At 37.6% G+C, this 21,261-nt stretch overlaps 1 protein-coding gene across 1 annotated transcript in view; it reads left to right on the forward strand.

The window, feature by feature from the left end:
- oma1.S (OMA1 zinc metallopeptidase S homeolog) overlaps window positions 1–19,419 on the forward strand; it is a 38,132-nt gene extending 18,713 nt beyond the window's left edge. The window contains exons 7-10 of the mRNA XM_018260786.2: window positions 2,236–2,364; window positions 5,445–5,519; window positions 10,085–10,234; window positions 19,160–19,419. Coding sequence (XP_018116275.2) covers window positions 2,236–2,364; window positions 5,445–5,519; window positions 10,085–10,234; window positions 19,160–19,282 — 477 coding nt within the window. The 3' untranslated portion in view covers window positions 19,283–19,419. The remainder of the gene's footprint in view (window positions 1–2,235; window positions 2,365–5,444; window positions 5,520–10,084; window positions 10,235–19,159) is intronic.
- The last annotated feature ends 1,842 nt before the right edge of the window (window positions 19,420–21,261 follow it).

The following is a 21,261-nucleotide window of genomic DNA, read 5'->3' on the forward strand; positions in this document are numbered from 1 at the left end:
ACAGCTTCTGCCTTCCTGATGAAAAAAAACACGGTTCCCTACCTCCCCTTTTAAATTAAATAGTAAAACCATAATGTTACATATGGGAACAGCTGTGTTTGAAGCAGGCTAAAAATTATTCAGTGCCACACAGCTCACAATGTACAGTACAGATGCACTCCCCCCCCACACCACTGCCCACCACAGAATTTGAAATGCTGGTCACCTCAGAGCCTTTGCTGCTGTTTCTTCTTCAGACTGATGAGACACTGCTGACCCACACTCCAGTCCAGTCCACTTTCAGCACCAGCTTTGCCCTGAAAAAAATACTTCTCTCCAGCTTCCCAGTCCACTGTTTGTAAATAGTCCAGCTTGTGATGACGTCAGATGGGTATCCTTGCCCACTAATTCAAAATTTCTGCAGTCCTGCCCCCACCTCTGCTCTGCTATATTACACTGCTCTGTGGAGGTGGGAGGGGCTGCAGACGTGAGCGTGTCATGCAGGAGAGGGGGGGAGGAACCGGAGCAGAGACACAGAGCACAAGGGAGGACTGATTGAAAGCAGACGGCGGGTCACAGATTAGTTTAAAGGTAAACTAATTAAGTGGCCGCGCCGTTCCTGCTCAGTACAAGTATACGCGACGCTGTCTGCTGGCTGACAGTAATTACTAGCGCCGTAAATAAAAAGCAAAGCAGTGAAGTGCCGCAGCCCGCATCTATTCAGACAGCGTGCGGCCCACTGAAACAAAGGGGAGATCGGCCCCTCGGGCAAATGCCCGAACGGGCAGATTATCAGTCCGGGCCTGGCTCAGTAGCATAACTACAGTCTGAAGCCCCCCTGCAAAGGCCCAACTGTAGACACGAGGTAGTTACACCATTGCATGATTTGCCATTTACATCAATGAATAAAGTCCAGTGCATTAAAAATCTACTTGCAAATCTTATGTTCTATATCAACGATACAGTATCATACATAGCAGTATTCAATGGTGCCAATTTTCTCAATCCCTTCAAACTCTGCACTCACGCTAGGCACTTTATTATCCTTTTGGCATTTTTTTCCAATTTATATATTCCTAGTTACATTTTTAGTATTAAATTAGTTCTTCTAATGTGGAGCCCATCCTTGTGCTGTGACTGTGCTGTGCATGGTGATTTGCAATCGCTTACATCTGTTTACCTCTTTCTAAATTTTAATAACATTTAACTTTGGAACAAATAAATATTTACATTTCATACTGCCCCCTGTCCTGAGTGAGTATCATTATAGTGGATTCTCACATTCTCACATACCTCACAATGTTTGAAAGTCTCAAAACTCAGACAAAACTAGGCCACATCCCCTTACATCAAAAGTCACGCCTATTTTGTGTTAAGCCCATCCCTTTTTGGGTCCGAAATTCGTGTCCATTGGGAGGTATGCGATCCTCTGCTGTGTGCCTGCATTTGAGACACTATAAATATTGTTATGAACATACCAGTCGGCCCACTGCCGAGCCAAAGTTGGGAACCATGCTGTTAAGCTAAGGGGTCGTTGCAAATCCTCAGGTAGAAAATGAGGTTCACTTGTCGCAGAAGATACAGGGTAATGCTAATTATTAAAGTCTGATGCTAATTATTAAAGTCTGATGCAGCATGCACTGACTTCTGAGCTGCCTTGTAATGTGAATCTGAATTAATCACTAATCAGCATTGTACATTAACGTTTATGTTCTATATATGCAGAATATTGTTGTTCGTTGTTTCCTTTGCTCAGGTAACTGATAAATAAATAAAATGAGTTGCTACAAGGGGTATCTTCAGAGAGACAGCTCTGAAAGCAGTTTTACCAGAGGTCTTGCAGACGCTCTCTTGGTTGTCCAACATGTCAGCCTCATTTTGGTTTTTAAAAGGAAACTGTAATGGAGAGGCTGTTAAAATTTGCTGCCATTTCTCTGCTGTTGCCAAGCATTGCTGATCTTGCGAGTTACTTTTCTGATGCTGGTTGAATGGCCAGATTTTCAACCAGATACTCCTTCTAGCAGTTGTCATTAGCTCTTTAGTCTGTACGTGTTCCCCTCCCCCCTCCATATCCTCATGGAAAAAAATTATTTGTATTTGGACAGTGTCACTTACATTTTTTCATACTTTCCAATGACTTTCCAATTGACTTCAGATAATGGCTAGTCTGTTGAAAGATTTTAGCTGATGTCTGCTATAATGAATACAACAAGAGATTTGTAATTAAAATATTAGTCTTCGTTTTTTTTCTTACAGGCAGAGATGCATAGTTTGACCCATTTTTTGGATTTTCTGCTCCTCATTTCTCTTGCAATGATTTGGGCTGTCTGCCCTCTGGACAGCCTTGCGGTGTTTGGTCAGTGGATCCAGTCAACTCTAAAAGATGTAAGTTTGTCATTATTGCTCAGTTCTGTTCACCCATAGCAACCAATCAGATGTTTGCTTTGAAACAGGCAATCAATAAAAGCTACCTGCTGGTTGGTTACTACAGGTGACTTGATTGGTGTGAGTCTTTATATGCTTGAACTAAAATAACAGTTTAGTGGCTCGGTTAAGGACATTTTGCCCAAGGTAAACAAAACCCAGTAAGGGGCAGATTTATCAAAATGTGAGATTAGAGTTTGCCAGAGAAAAATTCATCCACTTTCTATTCATTCCAATGGGATTTAGAAGTGTATTAATGAAATGGTGAACTCCTTGGATAAATACAATTTTAAAAACCCCATAGGAATGAATAGAAAGTGGATGAATTTTTCTCTGGAAAACTCCAATCTCACAGTTTGATAAATCTGCCTCTAAACGTTATATACAGAGGTACCCATGCATTTCAGTTTTCTCATTCAGTGATTACATGATAACAGAAAAGACCTTGTGAGACTGATTTGTTACTTCACACAAAACTCCAGTCAATTCCAAAAATTAGTATTAAATGATTTTCATTCAACCCGTTGTTTATTAGACTGAGATGCTGTACCACATACTGAGCAATGCACCTAGACTATGCTATATATTTATTTATGTTATCAAAAATTAGCAATCAAGTACTGCATGCTATAAAAAAAGCACTGAAGAATTTCACCAGTGACACCGATAAATGTGGAATGTAGTGTTTTGAACAATGGTCACTTAGAAAACACCATGCCTTGATATACAGCACCCCCATATGGCTCTGCTTAAACATGTGAATCCTGGAAGCCAAACAATAGTTTGGGCTTCACCCAGTACTTTGGAGCTACTTGCTAATGCAAGTTGTGTTATCATAGGGGTTCCTCTCTCCTGCCTCCTCAAGGTGATGTATATAATGCTTATGGTCTGCATCATTTTAAAAGTTAGTATACTATAATAAGGTTATAGGGACCCTAATTGGTTCATCCATGGTCACCAGCATTTTGAAAGAGTATGGGTATGTCCTAGGGATCTGCCAAAAAGTATGGAGCAATGCTCGTTAACGTGTTAACAACTACTTTCATGGGTAGTTCACTTAATCAAGCACATTTTAAAGCAGTTGTATATTGATTTTTTTTCATCTGCTTTCCGGTTTTTATTTTAACAGTTTTCTGTGTAAAATTAATTAGCTTATTTTTTTCTGGTTTTTACTATAAGCAGTTTAGTACTAGGCTGCCCACTCTGTTAATTCTCTACATTACTATATGCATTTTAGCAGGGTCAGCATTAACATGACTTTACTAAAGTTCAGGAAGCATGGTCAGTAGGGATTGAAGCTGCTGTCAGGAAAAAGATTCAACTACAGGTATGGGACCTGTTATTCAGAATGCTTGGGACCTGGGATTTTCAGGATAATGGATCTGGTTTAGTTGGTTGGTTTTGCTTCCAATAATGATTACTTATATCTTAGTTGGGATCAATACAAGCTACTGTTTTATTATTACAGAAAAAAAGGAAATCATTTAAAAAAAATTTGGATTAGTTAGATAAAATGTAGTCTATGTGAGACTGCCTTTCCATAATTCAGGGCTTTCTGGATAATGGGTTTCTGGATAAGGGATCCTATACCTGTACGATATTAAAGTCTAAATAGATTCTAAATCCCCATTCCCCCTTATCGGCTTGCTCTAAAGACAGGGTTTCCTAAAGAATAATAATATTATTATATATAATAATATATAATATAATATTTATATATTTCTTTGCATAGTTAACTTGGGTTAAAAAAAGACCAAAGTCCATCAGGTGAGAGGCAGCAACTCTCCCAGCTGCCTCTAAAATGAAAACTTAACTGTAAATATTTAAAAAAAAAAAAAAACAGGAAAATCTTTGCCTACAATTTGAGAACAAATGAGTTGAAAAAATGTTTTGAAGGTGAAATAACTAGTGCAGTGCTTTTATTACATTCATCCATATTTATAAAAGGAAAAAAGTTTACCCAATTGCAGTAAGCCATACTAATCAAAATATTGTTTGTTTGTAAAAGGTGACCTGTAAATGATACCATCTGAATGATTGCTAGACCTGTAGCAAACAAATGTCAAATCTTTTATTACATATCCCCTATGGTCCCAAGCAGCTTCTTCAATGTCACATTGAACTGGCTTGTAGCTTCCCAAAGTAGTAAGAGGTTTAATACCTTATGGAAAAAAAACCCAAAATCAACACATTTTATATTTATATATTAGTGTTTGGCAGATTATCAAACCTACGGGAAGTGATTATCAATGCCTATGTTACAGAGAAACCATTCTTCACACACTACACTCACTTGCCCATGCCAAGATTTTCTGATGCTCTCAAGGAGCTTTAAAAGTCATTTAGCCAATAAAACTGTTAGCCTGAAGCACTATTCCCTGCTGAAGGTGACATTTGGGAACCCAAAGGAAATAATTGGTAAATATTGCTATCCAAATGTGTTATATTATAACCTAGGCATTCCTTAAATTGAGGATTGAAACCAAAAGTCTGGCACTTCCAGAGCTATGTTGTGTTGCATAGCAACTATATAAAAACGTTTTATGAGTGCTTCTGCCCTTTGTAAAACCATCATTGACTACACACTAAAGAAAAACTTCAATAATTACAGAAATATTCTATGGCCACTGTTAGGTCTGGTGGGTCACAAAGAAAATGTCAAGTCTAATTAACGATCACATATCTGTCCTTTTGCTTTCTTGGCTGGGCTTGTGGTATGTACAGCAGAACTTTATGTTGTATAAATTGCTTTTTCTATATAATTTGTTTTATTAGAAGTACCCGATTAACAGTCATTAGTCAATACTAATGTTGTAGTCATTTTTACACTTTTACATTTGTGATAGACATGTGATTACATTACATTACACAATGGCACTGACATTACTTTTCAAATGTGTATACATTTCATCATCTTGTTTAGAGATGTGATGAGAAATTGTTTAGGATATGTGTTTACTTTACTTTCTGAGCAGCTACATGATCTCTAAAGTGAGACACATTTCTCTGTTGTGTTTTGATGTGCAACTCTTCTTTTTCAGTTTGTCTTCAATAGACCTTTTAGCAGATCCCTGGAGGCTGAAGCTGATAAAGTAGGACTCCAGTTGGCTGCAAAGGTAACTTACTGTGCTGCAAGGAGCTTTCTACAGCTGTAGTTCTTTACACTTATACACAAGAACACATCCCACATATTTGTAGTGCTTCTTTACAAGGCAGTCCTTAAGTTTATCCCTTTTCTAACAAATCATAATCTGGTCATCAGAACAGGCCAGTCAGTGTTTTGTATGTTGCAGGAAAAGTCAGACCCCTTTTACTGCCCCTCTGCTGGGTTGTCAGCTTAAGGGCCCTTCACCCACTGCCCACCCCCCCCCCCCCCACTACTCTCACTTTTTACCTCCTGCCACCTCCTGGGGATCAAACTTAATGCCACCGGCAAACTACATGCCTCCACAGATTCTGGCAGGCAGTGACCTGGACCGGCGGGACACAGAAGGACCAGGGAGCACAAAGATTTTTTTCCAGTGTCCCACCAGCCTGTGCAACCCTGGAACTTGGCCATTTTGAGTTCATATGAACATATGTAAATATTAAAGCATATATGAACCTGGTTCACTGGCATTCTCTGCTGCGGGAAGCAAGACCTGTATGCCTGTAAAGGTGTTTTTTAAATATTGCAGTACAGGTATGGGACCTGTTATCCAGAATGCTCAGGACCTGGATAACGAATCTTTCTGTAATTTGGATCTTCATACCTTAACTACTAGGAAATCATGTAAACATTAAATAAACCAAATAGGCTGGTTTTGCTGCCAATAAGGACTTATTAAATCTTAGTTTGGATCAAGTACAAGGTACTGTATTATTATTACAGAGAAAAAGGAAATCCTTTTTAAACATTTGTATTATTTTATTATAATGGAGACTATGGTATACAGCCTTTCTGTAATTCGGAGCATTCTGGATTAATTGGTATCCGAATAACAGATCCCATACCTGTACTGCATTCCTAGTTCCCAACTGGTGATGGCTGATTGGCCTACAATAGACTGAAACTGCTGCACTGTTTTAAATAACAGATAAAATCATCAAAACCTTTTAATTAATTTTAGTATGTTACATAATGTCCTATTCTTAGCCACTTTGCAATTGGTTTTATATATTTGTACTTAAAGGGGTAGTTTACCTTTTAATTAAGTTTTAAATATTATGCAGACAGTGATATTCTGTCTGTAAATTTTTTCTATTTGCTTTACTCATCTACCTCTTGCCAGCCAAAAAATATTTTTCTGTGAGTTTACAATTTATTTACAGGTAAACGATCAGTTACCTGGAAACCCGTTATCCAGAAAGCTCAGAATTACTGAATGGCCGTCTCCCATAGACTCCAGTATAATGAAATAATCCAAAATTTTAAAAATGATTTCTTTTTTCTCTGTAATAATAAAAGAGTATCTTGTGCTTGATCCAAACTAAGATATAATTAATCCTTATTGGAAGCAAAACCTTTTGGGTTTATTTAATATTTACATGATTTTTTAGCATACTTAAGGTATGCAGATCCAAATTATGGAAAGATCATTTTTCTGGAAAACCCCAGATCCCGAGCATTCTGGATAACAGGTCCCATACTTGTACTTTGTATGGCTTATCTTTCTGTTGTAGCTCTCTCCTATTCATATTCAAACTTCTGCCTGGTTGGTAGGATAGGTTCCAAACTGAAGGGCCACTGAGCTAATCAATTTGGAAAAATATAAAAAATGAAGACAATGGCACATTGTTGTAGAATATCACTGTATGCATTATATGGAAAGTTAATTTAAAGATGTACCTCTTTTAAGCATAAAAACATGCAAATTTTACACATTACTTTAAAAGCTAGAGTTCTCCACAAAAATGTTCTGTGTCTGTCTTGATACACATATTACTTACAGTATATACTTAACAGTTTATGCATATTTTGCAGTAGACCGAAGGAGGCTGGCTTTCCTATAATGCTCATTACAATTTCTGCCATTTTGATCGATACCATATTTATTCATATAGCGCCAACAAGTTAAGCAGTACCATGATTTGTAAAATTTTTCTCAGAACTTAGTTTATTTTTTTTTTTTTAGTTCTGATTGTCTTTAGAAATAAGTGCTGTTTTTTATCTGGACAAGATTTTCTGTGAAAGGAGTCTTATTTCATTTTAGGTTATTGCATTTTTTTAAAGATATTGCCATCTAGTGGTACAAATGTAGTTTGCACTGTGTCTTATTTATACACTGCAACACCGTACAGTATTATACATTTTTAAAGTACTATGAAATATGTAGAGCACTAAGATTTAGGGATAAGATGATTGTTTTATCGTATTAGCTGAGATAGTGGACTGCAGTTCCAGCCTGTGTGCTCACTGGGGAAACTATTTGCTAATATTTAATTGAGATATGCATTGTTTATTATAAACAATAACGACTAGTTTTGCCTTTGGTTTTCTTCAAGTGGCACAACTAGATGTCACAGGCCCCCTGCAAAAATATTTTGGGGCTCAATGTAAAACTCAAGTGATGTATGGGAGTTTAATCCTATGTTATATGACTGCTAATTTAGCCTTTAAACAATTCAGTATAATGGCTAAACAAATCCTGTCCACAACCCAACAAGGTTATTGGTGAAGGTATAAAAGTGTCCATGGAAAATAAGAAACATCTTTCCATTTAATATATATGTATGGCACAAACGGCACTGGTTGCTGGAGCAAACTTATTTATTGGGAGGATGAACTGTACCTCTTAAGAGAGTCATCTTTCAAATTGTGTGCACTTTGCCATCCTTTATGGGTTACAGTACACTTGTAAGATGAACATGAACATTGCCGCTGTGTATTACAGCTCCATACTGCTTATTATTTCACAGCTTAGCTCTGATTGCAGTCATACTATGTGCTCTGTAAATGGCTTTGAAAACCAGAGCTCTGTAAATAATCAAAAAACATTTTTTTCCTGGTTTAAACGTGCTTTCAAAAATGATATTTTTCCAGTATGCATTTATTACACATTTTCCATGGGTTTTAAGGTTATTTGTAAATGTATATGCTATTAAATGCAGTGTCTGCCCTTTGCTGTTCTCTGCACTGCTGATTTAATAAAAAAAAAAAGTAGCAGACCATCTAAAAAAAAAAAAACAAAAAACTTGCAAGCGTGCCAGGCATAATGGGAAATGTAGTATTGGCTGGAGGAGAGATGACGGTCACCCATGAAACAGCAATGCTAAAAGGCACAGACAAATATTGCTTTTTTTTATTGCAGTTCAATTTACAAATTATTTTAAAACCACTGAAAATGTATAATGAATGTATATTGTATAAGGTAGTTGACCTATTACGCCTTTTTACATCCCTTTTAAATGCTCCAATAATTTTTGAAAATCCAACTTTAATCATGTTAAACATGAAGGTCATATAACACTATTATTTTATGTTGTGTGCACTGCTCAGAGTGGTATCATTGAAGTCTGGAAATACAAGGCATAAATGTGATTATTAAAATATCGCTATTCAAGCTCTTTTTTTATTTTTATTGCCCCAAAATGTCAACGGACATTTTTACATGGACTATGAAAATACCATAGTGTCAGGTCTTTTGCATACAATATTTTTTGCTTCCTGTCATCTCTAAACTGAAATAACAGAATACTACTAATCTTAATACTATCAAATATAGTAATAGTAATAGTACTGCTGATACTGCCATGATTTTATGAAATCTAACTGCTAATACTACCAGTAATACAAATACCGCTAATGCAAAAGCTACTATTACTTCTAATAGAGTTTTACGAATACTACCAACGATAATATTGATGACACAGATACTACCAATGCTACTGGAACTAGGGGTAGACAACAGGGGTGCTACTCTCTAGGGTTCAACAGTGTTGAGGCTGTAACCTGGGGTGTAGTCCATGAACTAGTGACCGAAAGGGGGAGCTAAACGAGCAAGCAGCCGGCAGGGGAGGAGGTAAGAGGTGATTGATTGGGGATGGAGGAGTTCCAGATGGCTGGGCTCCAATAAACCTTAGTCCGGCACTGTCTTTATTTAATAGATATTGTTCAGCAAAGCAAGATAATTTTTGAAGGTCTGAATATAAGTATTCTATATTCTCCTATACCTGTACAACAATAAAAAAATGAAAGTATGGTCATTGTTAACATTCTGCCAGTATAGTCTATAGTACTGTATGTAATAACTGGTATTTGACAGAAAGGGATGCACGGAAAAAAATTAAACTACTCCTTGTTTGTTCTTCAGGAACACATCGTTTGTATTAAGTATAAAAAAACTGACAGAATATGTCCAAAAATGGATGCCTTTGGTAGTGTGGATGTTCTCCTGCTCCTAGCTATGTTAATTGAATCCTATTTGTCAATGTGTCTGCGATATAGACATGTTAAAGCCTACTGCGCTTTGCCCAAAGTGTTAACATTTTTCATGTTGCTGTAAACCCAATATCAAGTAGGGTAACTGTCAGAAGCAGCCTTCGATGTTTCAAGAGTACTTTTATCCCCAACTGAGAATTAATACTCTTTGAAACATGATCTATAAAAGCCTTTACCCAGGTATGTGAAATGTTTCTGTCTCACTGTGCCATCAATAGTTCTTGTGTACAACAATATTCAGGAATATTTGTTTACTTGCAGGCTTGTGTAGATGTAAGAGCAAGTTCGGTTTTCTGGAAACAGATGGAAATCTTTGAGAGTTCAGGAGGGCAAGCTCGGATACCAGAATGGCTTTCAACACACCCATCACATCAAAATCGTGCAGATCACTTGGATCGACTTATACCTGAAGTGAGTGTAACTGCATAGATAACAGAATACAATGTCACTATGCCACAATGCAGCCTGGTCATTATTTGTTGCCCATTTGACATCCTCCATATGAAGTGTATTTTACAGCTCAAATGCTGCACCATTTTATAAGTCAACTGGTTAGTTTGGCAGCTGTTGCTCTTTTGTGCTTGAGGATTTGCATCTCATAATTTTCTGTAGTTGGATTGACTGTGTCACAGAATATGACACTTGAAAAAAGTACATATCTAATTAAAAATATCAGATGCTAATAAACTGTAATAGTGGGCTGGTACAGTTTGCAGTGAACGACCGCACTGGCCTGGGGTATCATGTAGGTGGTTATAATCACTGTGGGACGGGGGGTGCCTGATATTATGTTATGCCTTTAAAGTAAAAGTCATGCAATTTGTGGGAAAACACATTGCAGATAAAGTCTAGCAGTTGTAATATCATTAGTTGCAGTACTATGGCTCACCAGATTTGGCCATTAAAGGAACAGTTCAGTGTGAAAACAAAACTGGGTAAACAGGCTGTGTTAAATAAAATATGGTTCTAATATAGTTAGTCAAAAATGTAATGTATAAAGGCTGGAGTGAACAGATATCTAACATAACAGCCAGAACACTACTTCCTGCTTTTGCAGTTGGTGTCTTTTAATCATTAGCGCACAGGTCACATTCAAAAGATAACTGAACAGTTATATCCTTCATGTGAAACATATTTTCACATGTTTTATATAAAAATATTTCTTTTTTAAAGCTCTTGTTTATTTAATATATGTCTCTCTCACTTCAATTTGAGAGGGTGCAGGAACCGTTTCGTTTTTCTCCACTAGGAGGCTTTTTCCCCAGCTATTTTATACTCCACTTGTCTCAATTACTTTTGCAAGGGAATTATTATAATAAAATATGTGGGGAAATTTGTGGCCAAAGAACAATATATTTGTATATTTTCCAAGCTAATTCAAAAATCTTTTAATAGAAGATGGAGAGAGAATGATTATATTTTAAGCTTTTAGCATTTCCGTTAGTCAATAGGCACATTGCATTTGTATAAAAGGAACAAAGAGGTGTCATGGTGTGCAGTTATGGCCTTATCTTTGAATGTAGCAGGGAAGAATGGAGAGTAAGTATTTGCAAGGGCAAAAGCACAAGAAAAGTGATTTCTGGCGATCCCTGTTTGGGCTTAAAGAAAAAAATAAGCAAGTTAACAATAGGGGACATAGCAAAAAAATAAAAATCGGGGACTGCTGACGCTGGCCATTTTTCACAAGTTCTCATTTACCGAATTCATCATAAAATATTCCTTTTGCATGATATTGATATTACAAAAAAAAAAACCTGCCTTTACCAGTAATGAACACAGTTGCTGCCTACATAAAGTTGTTGTATTTTCTGTGATTCCTGCAGTTCTGATGGATAAGTGTGATTCCAAATGACTTGCTGCCATCCAAACCGATCACCACTGCTTTGCAGAAAGCCAATTTTGCATATTTTATATGCCCAATAATGCCTTAGTACTAAAACTAGTGATATCTAATATAAGTAATTCAAAAAAACTCATCTTGAAACTAGTGATGAGATCTTGTGTTACAAATGTGCATTGAGAAAGTAAATTTTAATTTCAGAGTACCCGCTCAAAAGAAAGAAAAGTCACTTACATTAGTGGGAAAAAGAGTCCTTAAACGATTAAAGGACATGTAAAGGCAAAAAAAAATAATTAAAACAATTTAATGAAAAAGAAAAAGAAAATCTCCAATATACTTTACTATAAAAAATGTGTACAATTTTTATAAGAAACCTGACTGTATGCAGTGAAATTTCAGACGGTCCCTAACTGCTGTGCAGGGAAATTATCATACTTTCAAATGACAGAGGGGAACCCACCCAACTTACTTCCCAGAACTCGAGCAGCTTTGTTTTTTTCCTTGTAACAACTGTGTAGATTTGTATCCACAGACCCAGTGCAATCTGTATATTCTGATTATTAATCAGTCTTGTTGTATCGGCTTCTGCCAGATATTATTTGACCTGTGCTGTTTTGATCATTTATGACGATCCCTAAGCTTAACCTCCCAACTGAAGCCCAGACCACACTGAGCATGTGCGTAGTCTTGGTATTGCAAAGATGTTTAACAAAGTTACAAGACCCCTGCGCCAACCTTAAAAGCAGAAATCATTTGTTTAATTGGGCTTCTGGTGCAGTAAGTTCATGATTATATTTAGTATACACAATACAGCATTGCTAACATTGTTCTATTTTAGACTTTAGTTGCCCTTTAAGTGAAAGAAAAGTTATTGTAGTCAATCAATAGCATTAGTCATTCAGTATAAACAGAAACCCTCCACATTTTGAGAGACATCACCACATATATGAGACACTTATGCGTTAACAAGATCCAGCTGATATATTTGTATCATGGAATCATAATTTTTATGATTTTGCAACAATGAGACCTATTTAGTTTATTAAAATTACCTGCTGCCTTTGACAATAGGATTTGAAATAAAATACCTTAAATTAGGCCCATGATTTTACTATTTTTGTCTTCATGTGCCACATCATAAAGCAATAAAGAATCAACCGTTGCTCCTTTTTTTCACATCATTTCACAATTCAGCTGTTTTGTTGATTTAACTAAGCACAAACAAGATAAAGATTATTACTTGTACTCAAAAACTGTAACTTCGCTGCCAGTATATTCATTATTTCCTAAAGGACACAAAAAGTAATGAATTGTTGAATGTTCATTTCAAATCTTTGTAATAGGATTTGACATAAGTGTTTTGAGCACAAGCTTTGGTTAAACTTTCTGCAATGAAATCAGTTTATACATTAAACATACGGACATTTCAGAGGTGAAATGATTACAATACATTTGTCCTTCCAGACCACCTCCGTGGGTTTCTATTTTACACTGCAAACTGCCTGTAATAATGAGATACTTAAGAAGTAGATTTCCGGGTGGATGAAAGGAGTAAAGTATGTGACTATAGATTATAATTGGATGTACATTTGGATATGCTTCAATTGATCTTCAAGTCCATATACTTGTAACAAAAATAACATAAACAGACAACTTCACATATTCTGTTAATCTCTATGGTTTCAGACTGTGGCTACATTTTCAGTTGTGTGAGTTAAAAATGCATAAACTTTCATGACTCAGTATTGGTATTGGAGAAATGCTTACAGCGACTGATGTAATCTACCTTTATAGTACAGTGGTGATCTTAGTTAATGGGATGGTAAATACAGGGTAAGTAAGTACATAATACAGGTTAATTGATCATCTTTTTTCTTGTGGGCTGTAAGAATCTAAATTATAGAAAGAAGGACAACATTTGTATAAAGTATTTTTTCTCTGCATAATGGCTTGTGTTTGTGGTGGGTGACTTTACATGGGCCCTATTGTTGCACTTCATCTCAGGGCTTTTTCCAGGGAAATGTCGGCATGATAAACCAGCAGAAAAGTTTTAGTAATAATCACCTTGGTTAATGCACATGATAGGTGATTATTGAATTAAAACCTGGGTATCACCACCTTAAATAATAATGCTCATGCCGATTGCTATAACCACAGCAGTAGGTATAGGGACATTACTGACATATTTCTTTGAGAACTTTTCTTTGTAGCCAAGACACAACATGTGGGCACCATGTGCCATATTTTTCACAATTTTTACTTTCAGGGACTCAAGAATGGACAAGAAAATCATGTAAGCATAGCCATTATATACAACATTTTGGCAGGGCCACCCTCTTCTACACCCAGGGAATAGCACATGTTCTGTGACCTTCCTGTAATGCAGGTTGCAATATGCTCCAAATGAAATGCTCTCTGGGAAGTCCACAATGCATCTTTAAATTGTCGTTTGAGATATGCCCGTAACCTATCTTATTGCAAGAGCAACTTGGCAATAGTTTGAAAACAGACTGGTAGAAGAACAAGAGAGATCCTAAATAAGAAGATAACAGAATATCCTTATTAGTCTTTTTTTCCCTTAAGTTCAGTAATTATTATTATTATTAAAAATTAATAATAATTATTAAAAATATGTAGAATAGAAAGGGAAATAATTTATATGCAGCTAAATTACCATCTAGAACATGGTATTGTTTTATTATTATAGAGAATTACAATTATTTAAACATTTTTTGCTTATCTGACTACATAAAAGTCATGTTTTTCTAACTCTTCAGTTATCAGACATTAAAGGAGAAGGAAAGCTACCAAGGCAGTTTATTGCCAATAGATTAGCCACAACAGTGCAAGCCATTTTTATTCATTAGAATGCTTTTTCATACCTGAGTAAACCGCTCTAGACGCCGTCTTTGTTTGTTTAGGATAGCAGCTGCCATATTGACTTGCTGTGGCATAACTTCCTGCCTGAATCTCTCCCTGCTTGCGCATAGCTCTGAGCTCAGATTACAGCAGGGAGGGGAGGATGGAGGGGGAGAGGCGCAAACTGAGCATGCAATAGACTCAAGACAGGCAGACGGCACTTCTGGAAAAGGTTTATTGGGGTTGCTGCTGTGAATCCTAACGTGTTTCGGGAATAAATCCCTTAATCATAGGTGAGCATGCTCAAGCCCTACCCTGGAGGTTTAAGCTGAAAACAGGAAGTCTGATACAGAAGCCCATGTGTACACAATAGAAGGAAAGAAATGCAGTGTTTCTTTTGACAGAGGACTCAGAGCAGCATTACTTTAAGGGTTTACTGGCATATTCATATAGACCTTTCTGATAAAGCTTACCGTATATACTCGAGTATAAGCCGAGTTTTTCAGCATCCAAAATGTGCTGAAAAAGTCTACCTCGGCTTATACTCGAGTCAGTATATGAGTGGCTGGGCTACTGACAGGAGTCCCGCGCCCCTGCACCCCAGCGCTGTTCCTCCAGGAGAACCAAGTCCAGGAAACGACATACTGTATAAACAAAGTTATTGAGCGACTATTTAGCGGAGCTAATTATTATATTGGTTACCGTGATCAGAATAAGAAACATGCGCAAGCGTAAATAAAGGCCCTGTGCATCCCCTTCTGCTACCGAATGTTAGCATAATTCTCGTGGCTCTCTCTATGAACTCCCAGTGATTCGCGTGCAGCAGCAGCAAGCCGGGATTACTCTTTCATAACCTAGCAGTGCCGTGTGCTAACATAACAGTCTGCCTCAGACACCCACGCGGATATACTCTCTCCCTGTGCTAGCCTTCACTGAAAGCTTGTGCACAGGGCTGCTGACATCAAAGCTGGCTCTGGTTGTCAAGGGCAACCCATTTGGCAAGTGCGCTGTGAAAAAAGAGAGAAGGAATGAATGGCCCGCCCAGGAGGCCTCCTGCTGCTCTGACACCATGGACGTTAACTGTGAGAACATACGGTAATGGCTTCTGCATATAGCGGTACAGTGCCGCTGTAACAATTGTGTGAGGGAATAGGGATTACTGCACAACGCTCAGCACTTAAACCGCGGCGAATTGAAGAGCCGACTTTATTGGACCTGTGCAAGGTCGGCCTGATTGCTTTGCATTTTCTTGTTAGACGTTTGCATGGATGTAGTTGATGGCTGGGGTATAATCGCGCTGGAGCACATGGCAGTGTGACAATGCACACGGTAATGCGTTCCATTTGGCAATTCTCTGTCACCATTCGCTTTGGCAGAATGTGCGCTGCTGGCAGACAGGGGGCCGTGTATAACTTAAAAATTGGGAGCACTGTACCCTATACGGTGCCCTATTACCGGGGAGATCGGAATGCTTCTCCAGCTATTGTTGATCTGCAACTCGGTCAGGTCATGATGAGAAAGAAGCTACTGGATCATGATAGGTGTGTACTTGACCTACAATCCGATTACAAAGGGATAGGTTTGGTTGATTCTGCATCATAACCTGTAATACCAAGCCTTTGTAAATAAGTAAAATGCCTGCCTGTCAGTCTTTGTTGAGCCTCAGGCACCAACTGGCAGCCTAGTGCTGAAGGTACCGTTTTGCTTGTCTAACAGTCTTAGTTGTGTCTAGGCTTATACTCGAGTCAATAAGTTTTCCCAGTTTTCGTAGGTAAAGTTAGGTACCTCGGCTTATACTCGGGTCGGCTTATACTCGAGTATATACGGTACTTCATTTTAGCCTTTCCTTCTCCTTTAAGGCAATTTTTCTCTCCAAACAACTGGACAACTTATATATATATATAAAATCAATTTCCTGATGACACATTAATATGACATTAATAGTGATGGGCAAATTTATTCGGCAGGCGCAAATTCGCGGCGAATTTGCACGATTCGCCGCCAGCGAATAAATTCGCGAAACGCCCGCGAAAATTTGCGGCAAAAATTCGCCTGCGTCAAAAAAAAAGACGCCGGCCCGATTTCGCAAATTTTTCGCCGTTTCGCGAAATTCACGAATTTTTCGCCGAAGAGAAACGGCGCAAATTCGCCCATCACTAGACATTAACACTAATTTGGTAATTAGTATGAATCTTTTTATCACACCAATCGCAAATGTATAGTATTTTTCTTTAAATATAATACTTAAAATGTGACAGATACAAGCTACAGTCTTTGTCTGGCTCTATTTTAACAACTGTGCTTTGATGTTAATACTTTTCTTCTTTTTTAATATGTTTATACTGTGAATGTCAATAGACCTGAAAGCACATTCTCAGGAATGCACTAGTTGTTAAATTGGATTATTAAATCTAAAAGACAAAACTATTTGTGAGGCTAAAATAAAAAATACAAAACACGATTATTTCTTTTGTTCAGGTTCAAAAAATTCAATTTCTTACATGGACATTAAGCATTAAGTAAGACTGCTATTTTTATACACGGGCCCATGGGAAACCTTGCGTAAATTTTAATTTTTTTGGCAAGTGCACTAGCTGCTGTCCCAGGCAGCCTAGCAATGATTGGTATGATAAAGGCTACAGGTAAAATTACATGCATTTTTCATAACTTCTTGTAGTCATGTACTTAGTACTGCATGGCCATATGGTAGGATAGAAAAATCACATTTTAACTAATCAAGTGCAGACATTTGTGCAGAATTACAGTTGTACTGAAATATATGCTAATAGGGTATAGTTAATATTAGGGCTATATCATGTGGCATATTCTGTGTCAGCGCTCCAAATATGCACACTTGAGTGCTTTCAGTCTGAAATCTGCTTTGTTTGAACAGTAGAAGCTTTTAAATATGCAATATGTAAGCAGTTTTAATGGGTGTGCTGGCTTTTTCCAACAGATAAACTATTATTTTGAACCTCATTACAGTTTTTTTTAATGTTTAACAGTTTTTAAGTAGATGCTACACAATTTGCCCAGCTGCAGTGACCCATAGCAACCAATACGATTTTTATAGAATATACATATAACCCTGGAACTACACTATATAGTTTGAAGTGGTACACATTACAGAGAAATCATTACAGAGAAATCTGCACTTCATAGAAAAAAAGGCCCATTTAGTTACATAGTTTTACATACATGCTTCTCTTTTTTTTTTTATCTATCATGACTTTCATGCTTTTAACTGCTTACTGTCGTACTGTATTTAAAGGGGGAGAATTGGAAGAGCTTACAATGGATCAGTATTAATCAAAACAGTAAGATCTTGCTCATCCCACATCAGTAAAACTGGCCTTAGACGCAAATATCCGATCGTACAAATCATTGTACGATCGGATTTCCCCATCTCCCGACCTGCCACTAACCATTTCGATCAAATAAAGTACAAAAGAACAGATGAGCCGATGTTCTGCCCCTACAGCAATCGTGCAAAAGTTATGTTCGACCAAAGCTAGTGACAGTCTCCCTCTGAAAATCGTACAATCGGTAATAAACGCAGAGATATTATCAGCAGCCGACAAAAATCTTTTAACCTGTCCGATCGACCAAACGACTGATCTCCGCCGGACAAAAAATGTTGGGACCCTCTACACACGGTCTGAAAATCGTACGAATCCTCGATTCGTACAAACAGATCTTTGCGTCTATGGCCAGCTTAAGTTACAGCAGTTTAGCTGCATAAATATATAGTTCATAATACAGAAAATACATCACACAGGGACCCATTATATAACTTTAAAGGAGAACTAAATCCTTAATGGAAAAAAAATCCTACACCCTACATATACCCGCCCTCCCTGCACCCCCAGGCCTAGCGTCTACCCCTGGTAAATGTCCCGAACTCTTTACTTACCCATCAGTGCAGATTCAGGGCATCAGAGTTCACGGGCCATCTTCTCTTCGATCTTTGTTAAGTAAGTGCCATATCAGCGTATGCGCAGTCGGAGCAATCTTCCATTTTGCGACAACTTCGCATGCGCCAAAAGTCATAGAAATTGCCAAAGTGAAGGAAGAAGACCCGAAGATTACCGAAGTGCCAGAAGATGGCGCCCGTGAACTCTGATGCTCTGAATCTGCACCGAGGGGTAAGTAAAGAGTTACGGGCATTAACCAGGGGTAGCAGCTAGGCTGGGGGGGAGCAGGGAGGATGTATGGTAGGGTTTTTTTTCATTAAGGGCTAAGTTCTCCTTTAAAAAAAAACAAGTACAACAAAGCCAATATGAATTTTGTTTCTGCATTGTGTGTTTGTCCATGAGCGTGGTGGCTTTCTTGTTGTGTTGGCTGTGGATGCACGGCTTTTTGTTTTATGTGACTCAAATATATGGTTGGTCATGCAATTTGTGATCTGTATTAACTGTATATGTGCTTAGTGGAGGGAGTAGATTTTCCCATACAGTGGGATGCCAACAACTGATTGTGAGGGTGTTGAGTGCATGCAGATTCCCCCTGTAGTTTGTATTGAACTATTTTTCAACTGTGTCATTTATCTTTGATGTTGAAACACATTTCTGACATTCTGTAGTTTGCTAGTCAAAAATGTTACTCACTGACTATTGACATTTTCTTCTCTTTTTCAGGCTATTAAACTAAGGGAACTTTGTAACTGTCCAGCACTTCCTTCTCCCGATCCAAGATTAGCTTTCAATTCAAAGCATTTTTTACAAGGCACAGGGGATTTAACACAAGATGCTAAAAAGTGACAGCAGTTGTTCAACTCTAAAGAATGGAAACATCCAGCCATGTTTTTGTAAAAAACAGATTTGTTGAGAAGTGAATATATCATATAATAACAAACACTGTGAAAATATATTTTTAAAATCTATTACTCAAACCTCAAGATTTTATATATGGTGTCTGTGTCTTATTTAATGCAGTCTAGGGGTAACCAACCTTTGACGATGCCTTAGAACTATTAATTTGTGCATTTTGCATGTACTTGCACGGAGTGATTACTGCTACGGCTACTCGATTCCTTGTTTAAATGAGGCACAGTAAATAAGTCGAAACAGACTCCACTTCTCCGGTGTATGCATCCATCTCCAGGAGTGAATGATCCTGATCACAAGCTAGCTACTTCAGAATGGATGTCAGGCTGAATGGTCGCCCCCCACACATTTTAACCTCACCAAATCTGGCCCTCATTGCAAAAAGTTTGGACACCCCTGTCCTATAACCATAGTCAGGTCTTTAATATGTGGTATTGAGGCTAACTATCCCACTACATGGATATTGGTTGACAACACTGGCATACAAGTCCATTTTGGTTACTAACTACCACCAGGTTCCAGTGGCTTGCATAGGTCCATTGACTTTGATTAAAAGTTTAAAAAGTTGTTGCAAGATGTAACTTTCACTCAAACCATTTGTATAAAGAACTGTGTGAAATTCCTGTATAGCTGCATGAAAGTTCTACCCTAATTGGCTATAATGTTACACATTGTATACAATGTGTAACATTATAGAGGTGTCTCTTTTCTGTAAAAATTATCCAAATGGGAGGGTGACTTACAATGAGGACCTGATCAGATGTGTGCCAACTCTGCTCTGCTTCCGAAGGACAGTAAATGCAGCCATTTTAGCAACATTTTCAGGATAACCTACACAAGCAGCTTTAGCAATTTGGACTAGGGGGCAGATTTATTATGTGGTGTAAAAAACTGGGGAGTAAATCGCCACACATCCTCAGGTATCGCTGTGTAAAAATGGTGTAATTTATTTGAGCAGTTTCTGCTGGAAACATATTTACAAAGGTCTGAAGCAGTGTAAAACAACAGCAGCAAATCTGCCTTTGGCATAGTGTAAAATAAAACACACCTTGATAAATTATTTATTTTCTCTGCAAATTTACTTTTACACAGTATAATAGGTCCCTTAGTGTTGTGCCATATATGATCACCCAACAAGTGAGGTACAGTAGGAACAAAGAGCTTGGCAACAGCACATCAGCAGTAGATTACAGTTGTGTTCAGAATAATTGCAGTATGTTGAAAAAAGTGAATAAAGCTCAAAATCCTTATAATAGCTATTATTCCCATACATGCAAATGCATTGGGAACACTGCACATTATATTCCAAATCAAAACATGAAGAAAAATGTATCATTTTTATTCCTTTACAGAAAATGAAGAAAAGGGAATATTGGGCTCTTCCAAAAAAAAAAAAAATAGAAGTGTCTACATTCTTCTTTACAAACTCAAACTTTCACTTTACAAGCTGATGTTTCAAGATTTTGCTTTCCTTTGAATCACTGAACTAATATTTAGTTGTATAAGCAGTGTTTCTGAGAGCTGCTGCACATCTGTGTTGCATGGAGTCCACCAACTTCTGGCACCTGTTACATCCCACAATTCTTTTGCATTTCTTGGTTTTGCCTCAAACAGCATTTTTGATGTCACCCCCACGAGTTTTCTATTGGATTAAGGTCCGGGGATTGGGCTGGCCATTCCGTAACATCAATCTTGTTGGTCTGGAACCAAGATCTTGCTCATTTACTGGTGTATTTTGGTGTATTCTGTGCATCCCTAGCTTAAACACAGCATATATAATTACGTATGTTTCAGAACTTGGTGGATCTCCCCAGCACTTTTTGCATGAGATTTGGCTGAATCCAGTAAAGTTGGACAAAATCGAAATCATATAACTTTAAAGCTCTGGAAAACGAAGCTGAGCTACTGACTGA

This window comes from Xenopus laevis, chromosome 4S, assembly GCF_017654675.1.
Source record: "Xenopus laevis strain J_2021 chromosome 4S, Xenopus_laevis_v10.1, whole genome shotgun sequence".
NCBI lineage: Eukaryota > Metazoa > Chordata > Amphibia > Anura > Pipidae > Xenopus > Xenopus laevis.